We start from the raw sequence: 18,889 nt of genomic DNA, 5'->3' as shown, positions 1-18,889 counted from the left end.
TTTACCCTGCCTAATGTACATATCTACCTCAAATACCTTGAACCCCTGCACATTGCTCTGGTACTGGTATTCCCTGTATGTAGCTCCACATTGATCTGGTACTGGTATTCCCTGTATGCATTCACTGTATGGAGCTCCACATTGATCTGGTACTGGTATTCCCTGTATGTAGCTCCACATTGATCTGGTACTGGTACTTCCTGTATATAGCTCCACATTGATCTAGTACTGGTACTCCCTGTATATAGATCCACATTGATCTGGTACTGGTACTCCCTGTATGTATTCACTGTATGGAGCTCCACATTGATCTGGTACTGGTATTCCCTGTATGTAGCTCCACATTGATCTGGTACTGGTACTCCCTGTATGTAGCTCCACATTGATCTAGTACTGGTACTCCCTGTATGTAGCTCCCCATTGATCTGGTACTGGTATTCACTGTATGTAGCTCCACATTGATCTGGTACTGGTATTCCCTGTATGTAGCTCCACATTGATCTGGTACTGGTATTCCCTGTATGTAGCTCCACATTGATCTGGTACTGGTACTCCCTGTATGTAGCTCCACATTGATCTGGTACTGGTATTCCCTGTATGTAGCTCCACATTGATCTGATACTGGTGCTCCCTGTATGTAGCTCCACATTGATCTGGTACTGGTATCCCTGTATGTAGCTCCACATTGATCTGGTACTGGTATTCCCTGTATGTAGCTCCGCATTGATCTGATACTGGTATTCCCTGTATGTAGCTCCACATTGATCTAGTACTGGTATTCCCTGTATGTAGCTCCACATTGATCTGGTACTGGTATTCCCTGTATGTATTCCCTATAGGCTACAATGTTGCGCAGTTCTTAGAATATCAGGTACGTTTTCACATGATGTTCTTTAGGGGGCAGGAGAATTACAGAGGAGTCAAATGTCAATTCTTAGAATATCAGGTACGTTTTCACATGATGTTCTTTAGGGGGCAGGAGAATTACAGAGGAGTCAAATGTCAATTCTTAGAATATCAGGTACGTTTTCACATGATGTTCTTTAGGGGGCAGGAGAATTACAGAGGAGTCAAATGTCAATTCTTAGAATATCAGGTACGTTTTCACATGATGTTCTTTAGGGGGCAGGAGAATTACAGAGGAGTCAAATGGGTTCCGGAACGAAACAGTCCAAAACTGAGAGGCTCAAATTAAGCACTGGTGGTGATGTGCTCCTTTATCACGGCAGCCACACACACACACAAACGTCAGTCTTTTTGTATGCTAATCTGACCCACTCTTCCTGACAGGGGTCTCTGCCCACAGATGCACACTTCAAGTCCCTGTCATAAACTCCACTTTAGCGCCCGGCCGCCTCGCACACCGCCCCAAAACAAATGTCACCCCTGATGATGATGACAACAAACCACTTTAATTTATGCCACCGTAAAACCCCAACTGCCAGCGCAGCCGCCAATCACTCCGGGAGGCGTAACAAGCAGCAGATGGGGCGTGTGATTTGACGGGTTGTTAAAGTGACAGGCGGCATTGACAGGCGGGCGGGATCAAGGACCTGACAGGGCCACCTCCCTCCTTTTTCTTCTCCCTCTCTTTCTTTCTCGTCCTCTCATGGCTTTTTCTGTGGCTGTCCCTCCCCCCACACCTTGCGATGACATAAACGCACACACACACTGCCGACTCTAAACAGAGCTTCACAGTCAGCGTGAGATGACAGCAAACACACTTGGAGTGTCAGAACAGAGGCTCTCTTTGATCCCGTACAATGACAAAGAGTAACACACACACGTGAACAGACGGAGGACTATACACACTTAACAATACTCCAAACACAGGTGTGCATAAGTGTGTGTGTGTGTGTGTGTGTGTGTGTGTGTGTGTGTGTGTGTGTGTGTGTGTGTTTATATATAGATATATATATACAGTACCAGTCAAAAGTTTGGACACACTTACTCATTCAAGGGTTTTTCTTTATTTTTACTATTTTAGGCATTGTAGCATAATAATGAAGACATCAAAACTTTGAAACAACACATATGGAATCATGTAGTTACCAAATAACTGTATTTGAGATTCTTCAAAGTAGCCACCCTTTGCCTTGATGACAGCTTGGCATTCTCTCAACCAGCTTCACCTGGAATGCTTTTCCAACAGTCTTGAAGGAGTTCCCACATATGCACTTGTTGGCTGCTTTTCCTTCACCCTGCGGTCCAAATCATCCCAAACCATCTAAATTGGGTTGAGGTCGGGGGATTGTGGAGGCCAGGTCATCTGATACAGCACTCCATCACTCTCCTTCTTGGTCAAATAGCCCTTACACAGCCTGGAGGTGTGTTTTGGGTCATTGTCCTGTCGAAAAACAAATTATAGTCCCACTAAGCGCAAACCAGATGGGATGGAGTTTCGCTACAGAATGCTGCGGTGGCCATTATGGCTAAGTGTGCCTTGAATTCTAAATAAATAACTGACAGTGTCACCAGCAAAGCACCCCCACACGATCACAGCTCCTCCTCCATGCTTCACGGTGGGAACCACACATGCAGAGATCATCCTTTCACCTACTTTGCGTCTCAGAAAGACACATCGGTTGGAACCAAAAATCTCACATTTGGACTCATCAGACCAAAGGACAGATTTCCACCGGTCTAATGTCCATTGCTCGTGTTTCTTGGTCCAAGCAAGCCTCTCCTTCTTATTGGTGTCCTCTAGTAGTGGTTTCTTTGCAGCAATTCGACCATGAAGGCCTGATTCACTCAGTCTCCTCTGAACAGTTGATGTTGAGATGTGTCTATTACTTGAACTCTGTGAAGCATTTATTTGGGCTGCAATTTCTGAGGCTGGCAACTCTAATGAATTTATGCTCTGCAGCAGAGGTAAGTATGGGTCTTCCTTTCCTGTGGTGGTCCTCATGAGAGCTAGTTTCATCATAGCGCTTGATGGTTTTAGTGACTGCACTTGAAGAAACTTTAAAAGTTCTTGAAATTTTCCGGATTGACTGACCTTCATGTCTTAAAGTCATGATGGACTGTTGTTTCTCTTTGCTTATTTGAGCTGTTCTTGCTATAATATGGACATGATCTTATACCAAATAGGGCTATCTTCTGTATACCAACCCTACATTGTCACAACACAACTGATTGGCTCAAACGCATTAAGAAGGAAATGTACTTTTAACAAGGCACACCTGTTAATTGGAATGCATTCCAGGTGACTAACTCATGAAGCTGGTTGAGAGAATGCCAAGAGTGGTGCAAAGCTGTAATCAAGGCAAAGGGTGGCGCGTTTGAAGAATCTCAAATATAACATATATTTTGATTTGTTTAACACTTTTGGTTACTACCTGATACCATATGTGTTATTTCATAGTTGACGTTTCATAGTTGACGTCTTCACTATTATTCTACAATGTCGAAAATAGTAAAAATGAAGAAAAATCCCTGAATGAGTAGGTGTGTTCAAACTTTTGACTGGTACTGTATATATATCTGCCACTGCACAAGCCTGTATGTGTGTGTCAATGAATGTGTTTATATGACTGTGTGTATTATTAACTACAAACACATACATTGACACAGGCCCACTCACAGTCACAACCACACAAAGGCTGCCCCAACACACACGTTCGGCCCAGATCCTGTGACAAAGGGCCATAGCAATCTAAAACCTTACCATTTCACTGGCATAAGACTCAAGCACCCTGACACTATCACCCTCATCTCTAAAATGCTTCCTTACCTACACCAGCTGGATTCAAGTGCATCCTACAGTTAAACCAGATTATAAGAAACCCCTGAAGAGACCTAGCCAGAGAGAATCTCAATTTAATTTCTTTGATTCCTCACGTTCTCTCTCCTTGCCTCCTTCTCAAAACCGATTGGATGAGGAACCTCTGACCTTCTCATCCAATGAGTTTTGAGAAGGAGGCGAGGAAAGAGGCCTCAAGGAATCAAGGAAATGCAATTGAGATTCACCCACTGAGAAATAATTCCACCAGCCTTACCTTCAGCAGGTCAATCTCCTTGATGCAGTCCTGGCGAGCCTTGGCGTCCATCATTTCAAATATCTAAAGAAAAGAACAACAAAGTTTGTAACGTTATCTGACTACATTGTCAGAGGTATTCCATAGAATCCTCAGACAGCTCTAACACAAAACCCCAGTTCCCAGCGTAACACCAGTGATTTTCACATCTAGTCCTGTAGAGCAGAAGTGTGTCTAGGCCTCTCATCCAAACACTAACCAACATGGTTCAGTGGTTTCTAGCATTAGGCTGGGGAGAAAACTGCACACACTGTGGCCTTCCTGGTCCAGACGTGAACTACACCGCCTTTGCCAACCCTTGGCTGTATCTCAATAGTCCTTGATTAGCACTGATGTGAAAGGACGATGTCAGTGAAACAAATAGCTGGTTTGGTATAGCCAGGTATTCACCATATCGTCTTCCCCTTTTCTATGTTTCACAGAGCAGTGCACATGAAGGAGGGTAGACAAGGAGAGAAAGACACTTTAGACTACTGAGATGTACCTATAAAGTAAATGCCAAAAAGGATAGGACTCAATATAGTACCTGGACTTTCTTCAGAGCCACATGCTGGCCCTCCAGAAGGTAGGTGGCTTTGTAGACCTCGCTGAACTGGCCCCTGCCAATCTTCTTCTCAATGCGGAAGTTGGCCAGCGTGCAGCAGTACTGGTGGCTCTGCATGTTTCTCAGTGAGGGAAAGAAGAATGGACAGTTTTAGTTAGGGAGAAATACTGAAGTAACCTGTTGATAGAGAAGGTTCATATGCCCATGTTGGCTTGGATAGGACTGGCACATCTATATATGTGCGTGAGTGACAGTTGTCTGGGATTTGAATAAATGTGCCTTAATATTACTCAGGTGAGTTATTCATATAAACAGTGGCATTAACATTTGACAATGGCTACAGTTTTCTCCAAGGTTGGACATACATGCACTGGTATGTCTGTAGCATCCTTGAGCGACACAACAGTAACTAAAACCCATCTGAAAAATGTAGAAGAGTAGCAAACGTTTTTGTGTACTAAACATGTCTGTTAGTTCTAGGAATTAAACTCAGCAAAAAAAGAAACGTCCTCTCAACTGCGTTTATTTTCAGCAAACCTAACATGTGTAAATATTTGTATGAACATAACAAGATTCAACAACTGAGACATAAACTGAACAAGTTCCACAGACATGTGACTAACAGAAATTGAAATGTGTCCCTGAACAAAACGGGAGTCAAAATCAAAAATAACAGTCAGTTTTCTGGTGTGGCCACCAGCTGCATTAACCTGTTAGGGCTAGGGGGCAGCATTTGCACGTCTGGATAAAAAAAATGTACCCAATTTAATCTGGTTACTAATCCTACCCAGTAACTAGAATATGCATATACTTATTATATATGGATAGAAAACACTCTAAAGTTTCTAAAACTGTTTGAATGGTGTCTGTGAGTATAACAGAACTCATTTGGCAGGCAAAACCCTGAGACATTTTCTGACAGGAAGTGGATACCTGATGTGTTGTATTGACTTTAAACCTATCCCATTGAAAAACACAGGGGCTGAGGAATATTTTGGCACTTCCTATTGCTTCCACTAGATGTCACCAGCCTTTACAAAGTGTTTTGAGTCTTCTGGAGGGAGATCTGACCGAACAAGAGCCATGGAACGATGATGTCCCATTAGACACCTGGCGCGCGAGTTCATGTTGGGTACCCTCGTTCCAATACGTTATAAAAGAGTATGCATTCGTCCACCTTGAATATTATTCATGTTCTGGTTAAAAAAGGCCCTAATGATTTATGCTATACAACGTTTGACATGTTTGAACGAACGTAAATATATTTTTTCCCCTCGTTCATGACGAGAAGTCCGGCTGGCTTAGATCATGTGCTAACAAGACGGAGATTTTTGGACATAAATGATGAGCTTTTTTGAACAAAACTACATTCGTTATGGACCTGTGATACCTGGAAGTGACATCTGATGAAGAGAATCAAAGGTAATGGATTATTTACATAGTATTTTCGATTTTAGATCTCCCCAACATGACGTCTAGTCTGTATCGCAACGCGTATTTTTCTGGGCGCAGTGCTCAGATTATTGCAAAGTGTGATTTCCCAGTAAGGTTATTTTTAAATCTGGCAAGTTGATTGCGTTCAAGAGATGTAAATCTATAATTCTTTAAATGACAATATAATATTTTACCAATGTTTTCTAATTTTAATTATTTAATTTGTGACGCTGACTTGACTGCCGGTTATTGGAGGGAAACGATTTCCTCAACATCAATGCCATAGTAAAACGCTGTTTTTGGATATAAATATGAACTTGATAGAACTAAAAATGCATGCATTGTCTAACATAATGTCCTAGGAGTGTCATCTGATGGAGATTGTAAAAGGTTAGTGCATCATTTTAGCTGGTTTTATGGTTTTGGTGACCCTGTCTTTGACTTGACAAAACATTACACACAACTCTTGTAAATGTACTGTCCTAACATACTCTAAATTTATGCTTTCGCCGTAAAACCTTTTTGAAATCGTAAAACGTGGTTAGATTAAGGAGATGTTTATCTTTCAAAGGGTGTAAAATAGTTGTATGTTTGAAAAATTTGAATTTTGACATTTATTTGGATTCAAATTTGCCGCTCTTGAAATGCACCTGCTGTTGATGGAGTGCACCACGGGTGGCACGCTAGCGTCCCACCTAGCCCATAGAGGTTAAGTACTGCAGTGCGTCTCCTCCTCAGGGACTGCACCAGATTTGCCAGTTCTTGCTGTGAGATGTTACCCCACTCTTCCACCAAGACACCTGCAAGTTCCCAGACATTTCTGGGGGGAATGGCCCTAGCCCTCACCCTCCGATCCAACAGGTCACAGACGTGCTCAATGGGATTGCGATCCGGGCTCTTCGCTGGCCATGGCAGAACACTGACATTCCTGTCTTGCAGGAAATCACACACAGAACGAGCAGTATGGCTGGTGGCATTGTCATGCTGGAGGGTCATGTCAGGATGAGCCTGCAGGAAGGGTACCACATGAGGGAGGAGGATGTCTTCCCTGTAAAGCACAGCGTTGAGATTGCCTGCAATGACAACAAGCTCAGTCCGATGATGCTGTGACACACCGCCCCAGACAATGACGGACCCTCCACCTCCAAATCGATACCGCTCCAGAGTACAGGCCTCGGTATAACGTTCATTCCTTCAACGATAAACACGAATCCGACCATCACCCCTGGTGAGACAAAACCGCAACTCGTCAGTGAAGAGCACTTTTTGCCAGTCATGTCTGGTCCAGCGATGGTGGGTTTGTGCCTATAGGCATGGTTGCCTATGGGCAGGACCTGCCTTACAACAGGCCTACAAGCCCTCAGTCCAGCCTCTCTCAGCCTATTACGGACAGTCTGAGCACTGATGGAGGGATTGTGCGTTCGGGTGTAACTCTGGCAGTTATTGTTGCCATCCTGTACCTGTCCCGCAGGTGTGATGTTCGGATGTACCGATCCTGTGCAGGTGTTGTTACACGTGGTCTGGAACTGCGAGGACAATCAGCTGTCTGTCCTGTCTCCCTGTAGCGCTGTCTTAGGCGTCTCACGGTACGGACATTGCAATTTATTGCCCTGGCCACATCTGCAGTCCTCATGCCTCCTTGCAGCATGCCTAAGGCACGTTCACGCAGATGAACAGGGACTCTGGGCATCTCTCTTTTGGTGTTTTTCAGAGTCAGTAGAAAGGCCTTTTCAGTGTCCTAAGTTTTCATAACTGTGATCTTAATTGCCTACCGTCTGTAAGTGTCTTAACGACCGTTCCACAGGTGCATGATCATTCATTGTTTATGGTTCATTGAACAAGCATGGGAAACAGTGTTTAAACCCTTTACAATGAAGATCTGTGAAGATATTTGGATTTTTAAGAATTATCTTTGAAAGACAGGGTCCTGAAAAAGGGACGTTTATTTTTTTGCTGAGTTTAAATGGCACAGCTAAGGGTCCGCAAGCCACTCAGTCACTCCGTAAAAGATTCTCACTCATACTGTATCACAGTGTTGACACTGGATAACATGCTGAAAATATAGTTCAGTTTGTCTTCCATTTACACAGAGCATCAGTCGTTCACACAGTACATGTACCCAGCCAACCAAATGTTCCTGACCATGTCACATTTCAGGTTCCAATTCAAATCAGTTCACACAACAATGTGCATGCTGTATACAGTTCCATAGTGGCCACTGTCACACCCAGGTTTCTCGGGCAAGATGGTTTCTAGGGCAAGATGGATTCTAGGGCAAGATGGATTCTAGGGCAAGAAGGTTTCTATGGCAAGATGGGTTTCTAGGGCAAGATAAAATGCTGAGAGGAAAGTATCTCCCTTTATGCCACTTAGAAGACACTTTTATCCAGGAAAGTGAGTGCATACATTTTGAGTATGTGATCCAAGCGGGAATTGAACCCACAACCTTGATATTGCTGGTGTCACTCTCTTACCAACTGAGCAACATAGGACCAGCATAGCTGGGTGGTTCAGTTGGTAAAGCAAAGCATCTGTGGTCATTTCTGTCTCGGTGGCACAAGCTTCCCAACGGCTCCCCTCTTTGACAGACAGACAGCCGTTATTGACGCCATTTGTAATTGCCGTAATTGTTTCGAGGGGAGGGCTGGGGTGTGTCTGTGTGTGTCGATGCTAATACTGAAGGACACAAACCCTGGGTGACACACACTCTGATGCTTGGCGCCATGGAATATTCCCAGCTGCTCATTTACATATGCCCTGACCCAGATTAGCATGCTCTATTACAGAGTGCCACTGCTAATTAGAGCTAGCCTGATATGCTAATATGCTAGCCGGGCTGCTATCTTTACCTAGATTAGTCATTATATAACCCCATACTCCAAAACGGTGGCTCTGTCATGTTTGGTATAACACTACCTACAACTGTTATTTTTCTTTTTTCCCATCAATTAATTACAAAGCAATAGAGGAGAAATCTGTGTCACTGAAGAGTGACAAGTTGTTTGTGAAGTAAACCTCACTATTAGTGGGATGCTTTAAAAAGTACTAGGATATGCAGACTTACATCCCCCAAACATTGATTACATCTCCTCAAACCTGGGGTCCATTCAACACACCTGAGCTGACGGGGCAGAGTTCAGAGCCTGACCTTACAGAGCATGAACCGGAGCAAGAGGGAATTCTGTGCTGCTCCATTCATCCAGGATGGGTTCAGACAAACATGGCAGGACAGCAAGGAGGTTTGCTCTGCTCACTAAATACATACACTTCTACTATGCTTGAGTTGGAGAGTCATGTCCTTTAGAATTTATCTTTACATGTTTGTAATGCAACTAGGGCAACACTACGGGTTAACAATAACTTGAACTGGAATGCACATGGTACTTTGTCCCCCTGTTTGTTTCTAGGGCCTAGTATGGACAGCTGAGAGTGTTGAAGTTATCCTCTCAGTGCTCAGTGGGCTGACCAAAGACAGCAACAGCTTAATACTGGACTGGACTAGCCAGACTGGACTAGATGAATGTTGACACACCTGTGCTCTGTGGGAACCTTCATTACTCGTCGACTCACTGTATACTATCTGGTTTGCCTTTGCCGAGTGGCGCAGTGGTCTAAGGCACTGCATCACAGTGTTGTGGCATCTCTACAGCCTGGGGTTTGATCCCAGGCTGTGTCATGACTGGGAGACTCATAGGGCGGTGCACAATTGGCCTGCATGTCCTGTTCAATTACATTGTGGTCCAGTGCTGACTTAAACAATGGCTTTCATTTGAACCTATCACCTCTGCAGAAAACAGCCCTATCATCTACTACGAAACAACAACAGCGAATAAAAATGTCGGTTTTATCTACCATACTTGATCTGGCATTCACTTGTCAGCATCGACACGTCAACAAAACGTATCCTTGACTCAATGGGGTCTTTGTTCCTTGAATGTGCATCACAAAAAAGGCCTGAAGTTAACATTAAATCATTACATACCATAAAGCAAAATTGTATTTTTCTTTCCTTTTCTCAATTCCTCTCACTGGCCAAGAAAAATCTCAGGGGCTGCATATTACTCCTGACATTCAAGAGGGTTTAGCCATTCATTGGGCTATTGAAACAGTAGAGCATGCCCTGTGGATTACTGGGGGGGACTTACTACACTGCTCAAAACTGAGAGACACAGAGACAGAGAGACAGAGAGAGAGACACAGAGAGAGAGACACAGAGAAACAGAGAGGCAGAGAATTATAGAGTCAAAGCCCTTGACTTCCCTCCAGCTCCCAGCTTTCAGCTCTCCGCTCCAATCCACATGTGCTTCATCACTTTGTACTGCGACTGACGGCGAGAGCCCGGGGTGAACTGGAAAAGCTCTTCCAGAATCTCAATAGCTCCTAACGCTATCAACATCATTTTTCTTTCCCTCTTTCTTTTCTTTTTACGTTCTCTGGCCTTTGGAGCGTCATAAAATCAGCATCAAGAGAAACAAATGGCTTTGCCATAACGGATCTCCCCGAGTCCTGAGACGCTATTAGCTAATCCAGAGTGACGTTGGCTGATTGGTCTTTGGCTCGTTGGGCTGTGGTGTTAACTCAAGTACTCTTCGCTAGCTGCTGCAGTGGCGGTGACGTGCTGTGTCAGATCTGGCAGCTGCCGTGCTGCAATGATTGTGGGAGACTCCCTGATGATGTTTCAAGGGTTGGCCGCAGAAATGCGCAATTGTTGTAAGTGGTCGATTCCTGTATTTAGGTGGAGGGTGACTGGTATTTGACTTGACACAGATTAATGCCGTTAGGGAACTTATTTGATAAAATGTGTAAAATCCTCAAAAAACAAATGAAAAGACCATCGATACCATCAATACTGAAGTAATTGAGGTTGAACATTTTCAGTCACCAAATTCTTAACTTCAGTGGCTTCTGTGCTTCAGTGGCTATAATCTGTGGCAAAACGCTGAGGTTTGACCCTCTCATCACATTGAAAAGCCCCAACTATAGGGAGGAAGGAAGAAGGGGTAGAGGTGGTCAGAGAGGTACCATCATGGAAAATGATGATGGCATTACGCTAAACAGAACAGGTTTTCATTTCTTCCTATCACCATAGCAGATGTTCAATATCATTGGCTAATTGCACTTAAACACTATGTAATGACAGACTCCGCACCGCGCCACTAAGTAACACAACAACATCCATTACCTCACTATCTACCCGGCACAACAATTTGTCACATAATCGCCCTCACGCAGTTGAAAGCCAATGAAGAGGCGATTAAGGCTAATTTCTTCAACAATTACCACTTATTATGTGCAGAGTCAAGAGCAGGCTTTGACTACTGTTAAAAACCTGAGCTGTTTTTTCCATCCCAGTCAATCATCTTAAGTCCTTCTATGCTCTTTGAAGCATTGTGAAACTGCATTTTGCGTTTATCTATTAGCATTACACTTAGGTCCGAAAACAACGCAACAAACAACAACAGACAAATTATGTGATGTTGTAAAATGTAAAAATTAACTGTAATTAGTTTATTCAAAAGCAGACATGAATGCGCACGCACGCACGCACGCACACCAGTGTAGACTAGAATATGACGTCTCACCTGATCTTGTCCAGGCATCTTGTAGAGGTTCTTGTTCTGGTTGTCTAGGTTGTGCTGGTGATGGCTGTTCTGTGCCTCCATGGTGGACTTGGCATACAGTACCAGGCCCCTTCACCCCTGGTAGAGACAAGAGACTAACTTAGCCGTGGTTGAGAGTGTGTGTGTGTGTGTGTGTGTGTGTGTGTGTGTGTGTGTGTGTGTGTGTGTTGTGTGTGTGTGTGAGTGAGAAGTGTAGCTAGTCTTATTCTGAGCCATGGGGACTCCTTGCATAGAGTCAGTCCAGGGGTGGGCAATCATTTTGTCTGAGTGATTTCTTCAAAATCAAAATCAATTTGCAGACCGGAAAAGTGGCCGTAAAACAAAGAAAAGCCAGTACAGGGCTTTACCCCTATAACACTGCCTCTGACAGATTAGACTGCCAGAGACACACAGCATCCTATACCACTGCCTCTGACAGATTAGACTGCCAGAGACACACAGCATCCTATACCATTGCCTCTGACAGATTAGACTGCCAGAGACACACAGCATCCTATACCACTGCCTCTGACAGATTAGACTGCCAGAGACACACAGCATCCTGTACCCACTGCCTCTGACAGATTAGACTGCCAGAGACACACAGCATCCTATACCACTGCCTCTGACAGATTAGACTGCCAGAGACACACAGCATCCTGTACCCAATGCCTCTGACAGATTAGACTGCCAGAGACACACAGCATCCTATACCCACTGCTTCTGACAGATTAGACTGCCAGAGACACACAGCATCCTATACCACTGCCTCTGACAGATTAGACTGCCAGAGACACACAGCATCCTATACCCACTGCCTCTGACAGATTAGACTGCCAAAGACACACAGCATCCTATACCCACATGAGGATAGACAGGTCAATAAGCCAAACAGCTACACACATACCAAAACACACAGATATGTATTATCTACCTAAGTAACCCAAAGTGAATGTAAAACATACGTCCATATACGATAATAGTCCAATGAATGATGAGATCCCTATGTATCTGTGTACACACACACACATTTATTTTTCTGCCGAGTACACACTTTTACACCCTATTTACAGAGCTGAGGAAGTGGGCCACATTGTGAAGGCGTCAGCAGAAAATGCAGATTATACAAAACCAAGGCCATGCACACACCCCCCCCACCCACACGTTGATGGAGAGAGAGTGAGCGGAGAGAGATGACTCAAGTAACGAAGTAAACTATAAAAAACGACTAAACTACTAAAAATGTACATTAAACATGGCGTATCACATTTAACAAACCAAACATGCAAATACCGTTATAGGAGGTAAAGTAAAAAAAATGAACTGATCTGTGCATCAATAAGGGTATATCGTTCAATACAGTATAGAGCCCAGCCCTACTTCTGCCATGAGCTGGCAAGACACTGAACGACATTACATAATCTTACGACTTACATTATCATCATCATCATGCCACAGTTATATAGACCTTATTCCAAAGCGCTGAACTGAGTAAACTGCAACCTAACAGTCTAACCCTGACCCTGTGATGTAATGTGGAGCAATACAAATCTGAACTCAACTGGCAGAAAGAGCCACATCTAAAATAGTAGACACTATTGTACTAGCTAGAGTCATAACAGATTACTGGACAACCTTGTAAAGAATGACTGGTCCACCGCGGGCTTTTAACACACATTATTTATTTGAATCCACAAATCAAGTCACAGTCAAGAAGGATTCAAACATTTCACAGGTCATGGATATACACTACCATTCAAAAGTTTGGGGTCACTTAGAAATGTCCTTGTTTTTGAAAGAGAAGCACATTTTTTTGTCCATTAAAATAACATCAAATTGATCAGAAATACAATGTAGACATTGTTAATGTTGTAAATGACTATTGTAGCTGGAAATGGCAGATTTTTTATGGAATATCTTCATAGGTGTACAGAGGCCCATTATCAGCAACAATCACTCCTGCGATCCAATGGCATGCTATGTTAGCTAATCCAAGTTTATCATTTTAAAAGGCTAATTGATCATTAGAAAACCCTTTTGTAATTATGTTCGCACAGCTGAAAACTGTTGTCTGATTAAAGAAGCAATAAATCTGGCCTTCTTTAGACTAGTTGAGTATCTGGAGCATCAGCATTTGTGGGTTTATTTACAGGCTCAAAATGACCAGAAACAAAGACCTTTCTTCTGAAACTCGTCAGTCTATTCTTGTTCTGAGATATGGAGGCTTTTCCAGGCGAGAAATTGCCAAGAAACTGAAGATCTCGTACAACGCTGTGTACTACTCCCTTCACAGAACAGTGCAAACTGTCTCTAACCAGAATAGAAAGAGGAGAGAACATGAGAACTGGCAGCTTCATTAAATAGTACCCGCAAAACACCAGTCTCAACGTCAACAGTGAAGAGGCGACTCCGGGATGCTGGCCTTCTAGGCAGAGTTCCTCTGTCCAGTGTCTGTGTTCTTTTGCCCATCTTAATCTTTTATTTTCATTGGCCAGTATGAGATATGGCTTTTTCTTTGCAATTCTGCCTAGAAGGTCAGCATCCCGGAGTCGCCTCTTCACTGTTGACGTTGAGACTGGTGTTTTGCGGGTACTATTTAATGAAGTTGCCAGTTAAGGACTTGTGAGGCGTCTGTTTCTCAAACTAGACACTCTAATGTACTTGTCCTCTTGCTCAGTTGTCCACCGGGGCCATTTACAACATTAACAATGTCTACACTGTATTTCTGATCAATTTGATGTTATTTTAATGGACAAAAAATGTGCTTTTCTTTCAAAAACAAGGACATTTCTAAGTGACCTCAAACTTTTGAATGGTAGTGTATATGGACACTTATGAATGAAAACACACACACACACACACACACACACACACACACACACACACACACACACACACACACACACACACACACACACAATATCCATATCTGCCATATCTGCGAGGGCTCTAGATAAACTGTTATAGACCTGAACATGCACGGCTGTGAGAAGCCATACGACCAGCCTGGAACGGATACTTGTAGGGGTGATTCAGCTTTTTTGTTTAATATATGATTATACTCTGTGTGTGCCTGAGGGTTAAGGGCTTAAGCCCAAGGTCTTTTTTTGAGACTCTCATTGAGCTCTCTAGAAGGATACGTTTTCAATTCGTAATCAATGGAGGTAGAGGGGTGAGGGGTTGATGTTTTATCAGTTTTTCTGAGCTCATCTTTGTCTGACTTATCGGAAGAGATTGGAGATATACAGTACAGAGAAACAGATTTGTTCCGTGTGAGGTACAAATGAGAGATTGATAAAAGAGAGAAAAATTTAGAAAAAGAGTGTGACTATACACTAAAGCAGAGGATGGGCAGTGGTTGCAACTCAAAATCACTGCACGGGTTTGAGCAGGTATGTGTGTGTTTGAGTGGGTGTGTGTATATTTGAGTGGGTGTGTGTGTGTTTGAGCGGATGTGTGTGAGTGTATGTGCAGATGTGTGTATGTGTGTGTGTCTGCTTTCACAGAGAACTGTAACGTGTGGCTCACACAGGGTTCGTCGCTCATCTTATAATTGAAATCTGGCCTGTGGGATACCACAACAACACTCACATTTTATTCTGCACCTCTGACTTCACAGAATGGAAACAATTTCATCTTAGTTTAGAGAAACTGAACACTGCATCACATTCAGTTCTTAGAAAAGGATTTCTGAGGAAAGAGTTCCGGGCTAGCGCTTTCAGGGGTGGAAAAAGTTCTAAATTGTCATACTTCAGAAAAAGTAAAGATACGGTAATAGAAAATGACTCAAGTAAAAGTCAAATGCACCTAATCAAATCAAATTTTGATTTGATTTTACCTAGTGAAATACTATTTGAGTAAAAGTCTAAAGGTATCTAATTTTAAATGTACCTTGTCCCTAGTCGGTGGGTATTCCACCCAGGTAGTGGCAGTGCTGGTGACACTAGCTGCAGTAACCCATGGGGAGGGGGTCACACTCGGACAATCAGAGAGGGAGCAAATTATTGTGACCCTGGCGGTACAAAATAATCAAAAGGTCTGACTGCTCAGAGATGCTTGGGAAAATGGTCACAACGGGGGACCAGCATGTGTGTGTTTCAGGGGAAAGGGGCGTATCTGACCTCCATCAGGTAGGACTTGACATTGGTTAAGCAAATCTCCCCATTCTTGCTCAATGTTACATGTCTTCTAAACAGCTACAACTGTATATGCATTCGCACATCAAGTCTTCTTTTTTGGGCTCAAGGATGGAACAACTGTTGAACATCTGAGCTTGTGGTTGTTTGTGGGGAGGGTGTGAAGCAGAATTTTTTTTCTCCCAAAATAATAATTGCTTGCCAAAAACTGTAATTTTTGTTATGCCAGTTATGTCTGGTTATAGGTAACAATCCTTCATATGAAGTGCCTACATTATTCCACATATTATTTGTTAATAAATTAAGATATGGAAATAAATTAAGATATGCAAGATTTATGTATTTATTTATTTTAATAAAAAAAAACAGTATACAATAACATCGGGGTGAGGGCATTGGAAATGTATTTGGAAGTTAATCTGCTTCTGTTCGGTAGGTGGCACTGTGTGCTCTTTTTAAAGGATGGGTCCCCATCTCTCAAACGCCCTAGGATCCAGGTGGACAAGGGTGGTCTGCCAGTCACTGGGACGACAACCCAACTTGGGATGGGGGGAGGTTTTAGCAAGTGGAATAGTGGACAAAAATTGGACGTTTACTCAATAGCAGTGCAAATATCATGGTACAGCTATATGGACACTCAATCACCATGGTACTTTTTTAATGGTAAGTTTACAAACATATACTGTATTATGATAAATAGAATTTAAACTTGTATCTCATTATTGTAAATGGTGAAATAAGTATAGCCAGTTATAATTGTAATGGCTCAGCAGATAATAAGAAAATACAATCAGTATTTACCTAGCTAAAAGAGAAGGAATATAATATCTATTGTTTACAGGAAACTCATTCAACAATTTTAGATGAAGTTGTGTGGAAAATGGACTGGATGGGTGAAATATACTTCTCCAACGGCCCCAAAAACTCAAGGGGTGATGATATTAATTAACAATCATTTTGATCCGAATATGCAAATTGTACAAAATGCTTGCAACCAATAGAATGTTATAAATATATGTGACTCGTTTCAGGAAACTAGGCGTACGTCGCACGTCACTACTTCACAGGAGTGCCATTTGAAAGTAAAATTATGATTTTTTTTATCAAAATGCAGTTTTTGGCAGAAATGCCTTCTGAAACATGTGACCTTTCATGTGCCTTACTAACAAACTTGTATGCCATCTGTAAATACAATAAAATTGTTACATTACGAGCCTAGTTGGTTTAGCCATGGAAAAAGTCAGCAACCTTCCCGCTAGCCATGAATTGCTGAGATAATGAGTGGGCTGGAGGACCGAGTTTTGAAATCAGTGGAATTATAGTATGATAGCTGAGATGGAGAAAATTCTGGCGTATGATTGTAAATATGCAGACGGAGTCGAAAAGAGAACACACAGAAGGCTGTTGTATAAAACACCTGTCTCCGGATTACATCTTCAAACTAAGGGCAACCATGGCATCCGTGACAGAGATGGAGAAGCGTCCATCCATGTATACAGGTAAGAGAGTCTAGTAAGCTACATTTTCAGATATTACACATTTCTAATTTTGTCATGAAAGTTGTTTTCATTTCAAGTTAAAGTGTACTGTTAGCTAGCTAGCTAACGTTAACTGGCTGGCTAGCTAGCCAACGTGTAGTAATATTTGTATCTCAGAGCAATTTGCATTGCTAGATATAGCCTAATGTTAGCTAGCTAACATTGAACCTGGTTGGTTAGCTACCTGCAGATTCATGCAGGGTAGTAACGTTATGAGTTGGGATTATGGTTAATTGTTTAGCTAGCTAGCTACATGTCTAAACAAAAGACTCCACTATGCAAGTAACTATTTCAATAGAATGTTTATGATGTCACTGCGACAACTGTCGATAGACGTAGCTGGTAAATTTGCTCTGGCTATCTACTCTGATTTTAGAGCACTCTCGTCTGAGTGTGCCAGAGCGCTGAGTCTCTACTTTTATCCAATGCAAAAAAAAACATTTCAAATAACAAAAAAACAAGATAACTAATGTAAAATATACTGTGTCCATAAAATATATATAGGTTCAAAACATCACAGCACAGTTGAAAAATATATGGCAAATAGAAATCAAAACTGGATGGTCTTCATAGATAGATGGGAGGGGTTGAGGGTAGCTGAAGGATGGGACTAAATACAAACAAAAGATAACTATTGTAAAATATACTGTGTCCATAAAATGTATATAGTATGTATAAGCTGGAAGTAGAAGCCTAAGTGTTGTTGTCCATTAGTTTACTCCAATTAGGGGAGGGGTGGTATATATATACACTGCTCAAAAAAATAAAGGGAACACTTCAACAACACAATGTAACTCCAAGTCAATCACACTTCTGTGAAATCAAACTATCCACTTAGGAAGCAACACTGATTGACAATAAATTTCACATGCTGTTGTGCAAATGGAATAAACAACAGGTGGAAATTATAGGCAATTAGCAAGACACCCCCAATAAAGGAGTGGTTCTACAGGTGGGGACCACAGACCACTTCTCAGTTCCTATGCTTCCTGGCTGATGTTTTGGTCACTTTTGAATGCTGGCAGTGCTTTCACTCTAGTGGTAGCATGAGACGGAGTCTACAACCCACACAAGTGGCTCCGGTAGTGCAGCTCATCCAGGATGGCACATCAATGCGAGCTGTGGCAAGAAGGTTTGCTGTGTCTGTCAGCGTAGTGTCCAGAGCATGGAGGCGCTACCAGGAGACAGGCCAGTACATCAGGAGACGTGGAGGAGGCCGTAGGAGGGCAACAACCCAGCAGCAGGACCGCTACCTCCGCCTTTGTGCAAGAAGGAGCAGGAGAAGCACTGCCAGAGCCCTGCAAAATGACCTCCAGCAGGCCACAAATGTGCATGTGTCTGCTCAAACGGTCAGAAACAGACTCCATGAGGGTGGTATGAGGGCCCGACGTCCACAGGTGGGGGTTGTGCTTACAGCCCAACACCGTGCAGGACGTTTGGCATTCGCCAGAGAACACCAAGATTGGCAAATTCGCCACTGGCGCCCTGTGCTCTTCACAGATGAAAGCAGGTTCACACTGAGCACATGTGACAGACGTGACAGTCTGGAGACGCTTTGGAGAACGTTCTGCTGCCTGCAACATCCTCCAGCATGACCGGT

At 42.9% G+C, this 18,889-nt stretch overlaps 1 protein-coding gene across 3 annotated transcripts in view; it reads right to left on the bottom strand.

Annotated features, from left to right (window-relative positions):
* Positions 1-18,889, bottom strand: part of nek6 (NIMA-related kinase 6) — an 87,752-nt gene that overhangs the window by 35,048 nt on the left and 33,815 nt on the right. For 2 of the 3 annotated variants that reach the window (XM_045693385.1, XM_045693384.1), the window contains 3 exons: positions 11,598-11,714; positions 4,564-4,692; positions 3,999-4,061 (listed from right to left, as the gene is read on the bottom strand). In XM_045693385.1, coding sequence (XP_045549341.1) covers positions 3,999-4,061; positions 4,564-4,692; positions 11,598-11,678 — 273 coding nt within the window. In that variant the 5' untranslated portion in view covers positions 11,679-11,714. Of the gene's footprint in view, positions 1-3,998; positions 4,062-4,563; positions 4,703-11,597; positions 11,715-18,889 lie in introns of those variants that run through there. The other variant, XM_045693386.1, reaches the window with a different exon arrangement.

This window comes from Salmo salar, chromosome ssa01 (genome assembly GCF_905237065.1).
Source record: "Salmo salar chromosome ssa01, Ssal_v3.1, whole genome shotgun sequence".
Taxonomy (NCBI): Eukaryota; Metazoa; Chordata; class Actinopteri; order Salmoniformes; family Salmonidae; genus Salmo; species Salmo salar.
This window is presented reverse-complemented; position numbering and strand designations above follow the sequence as displayed.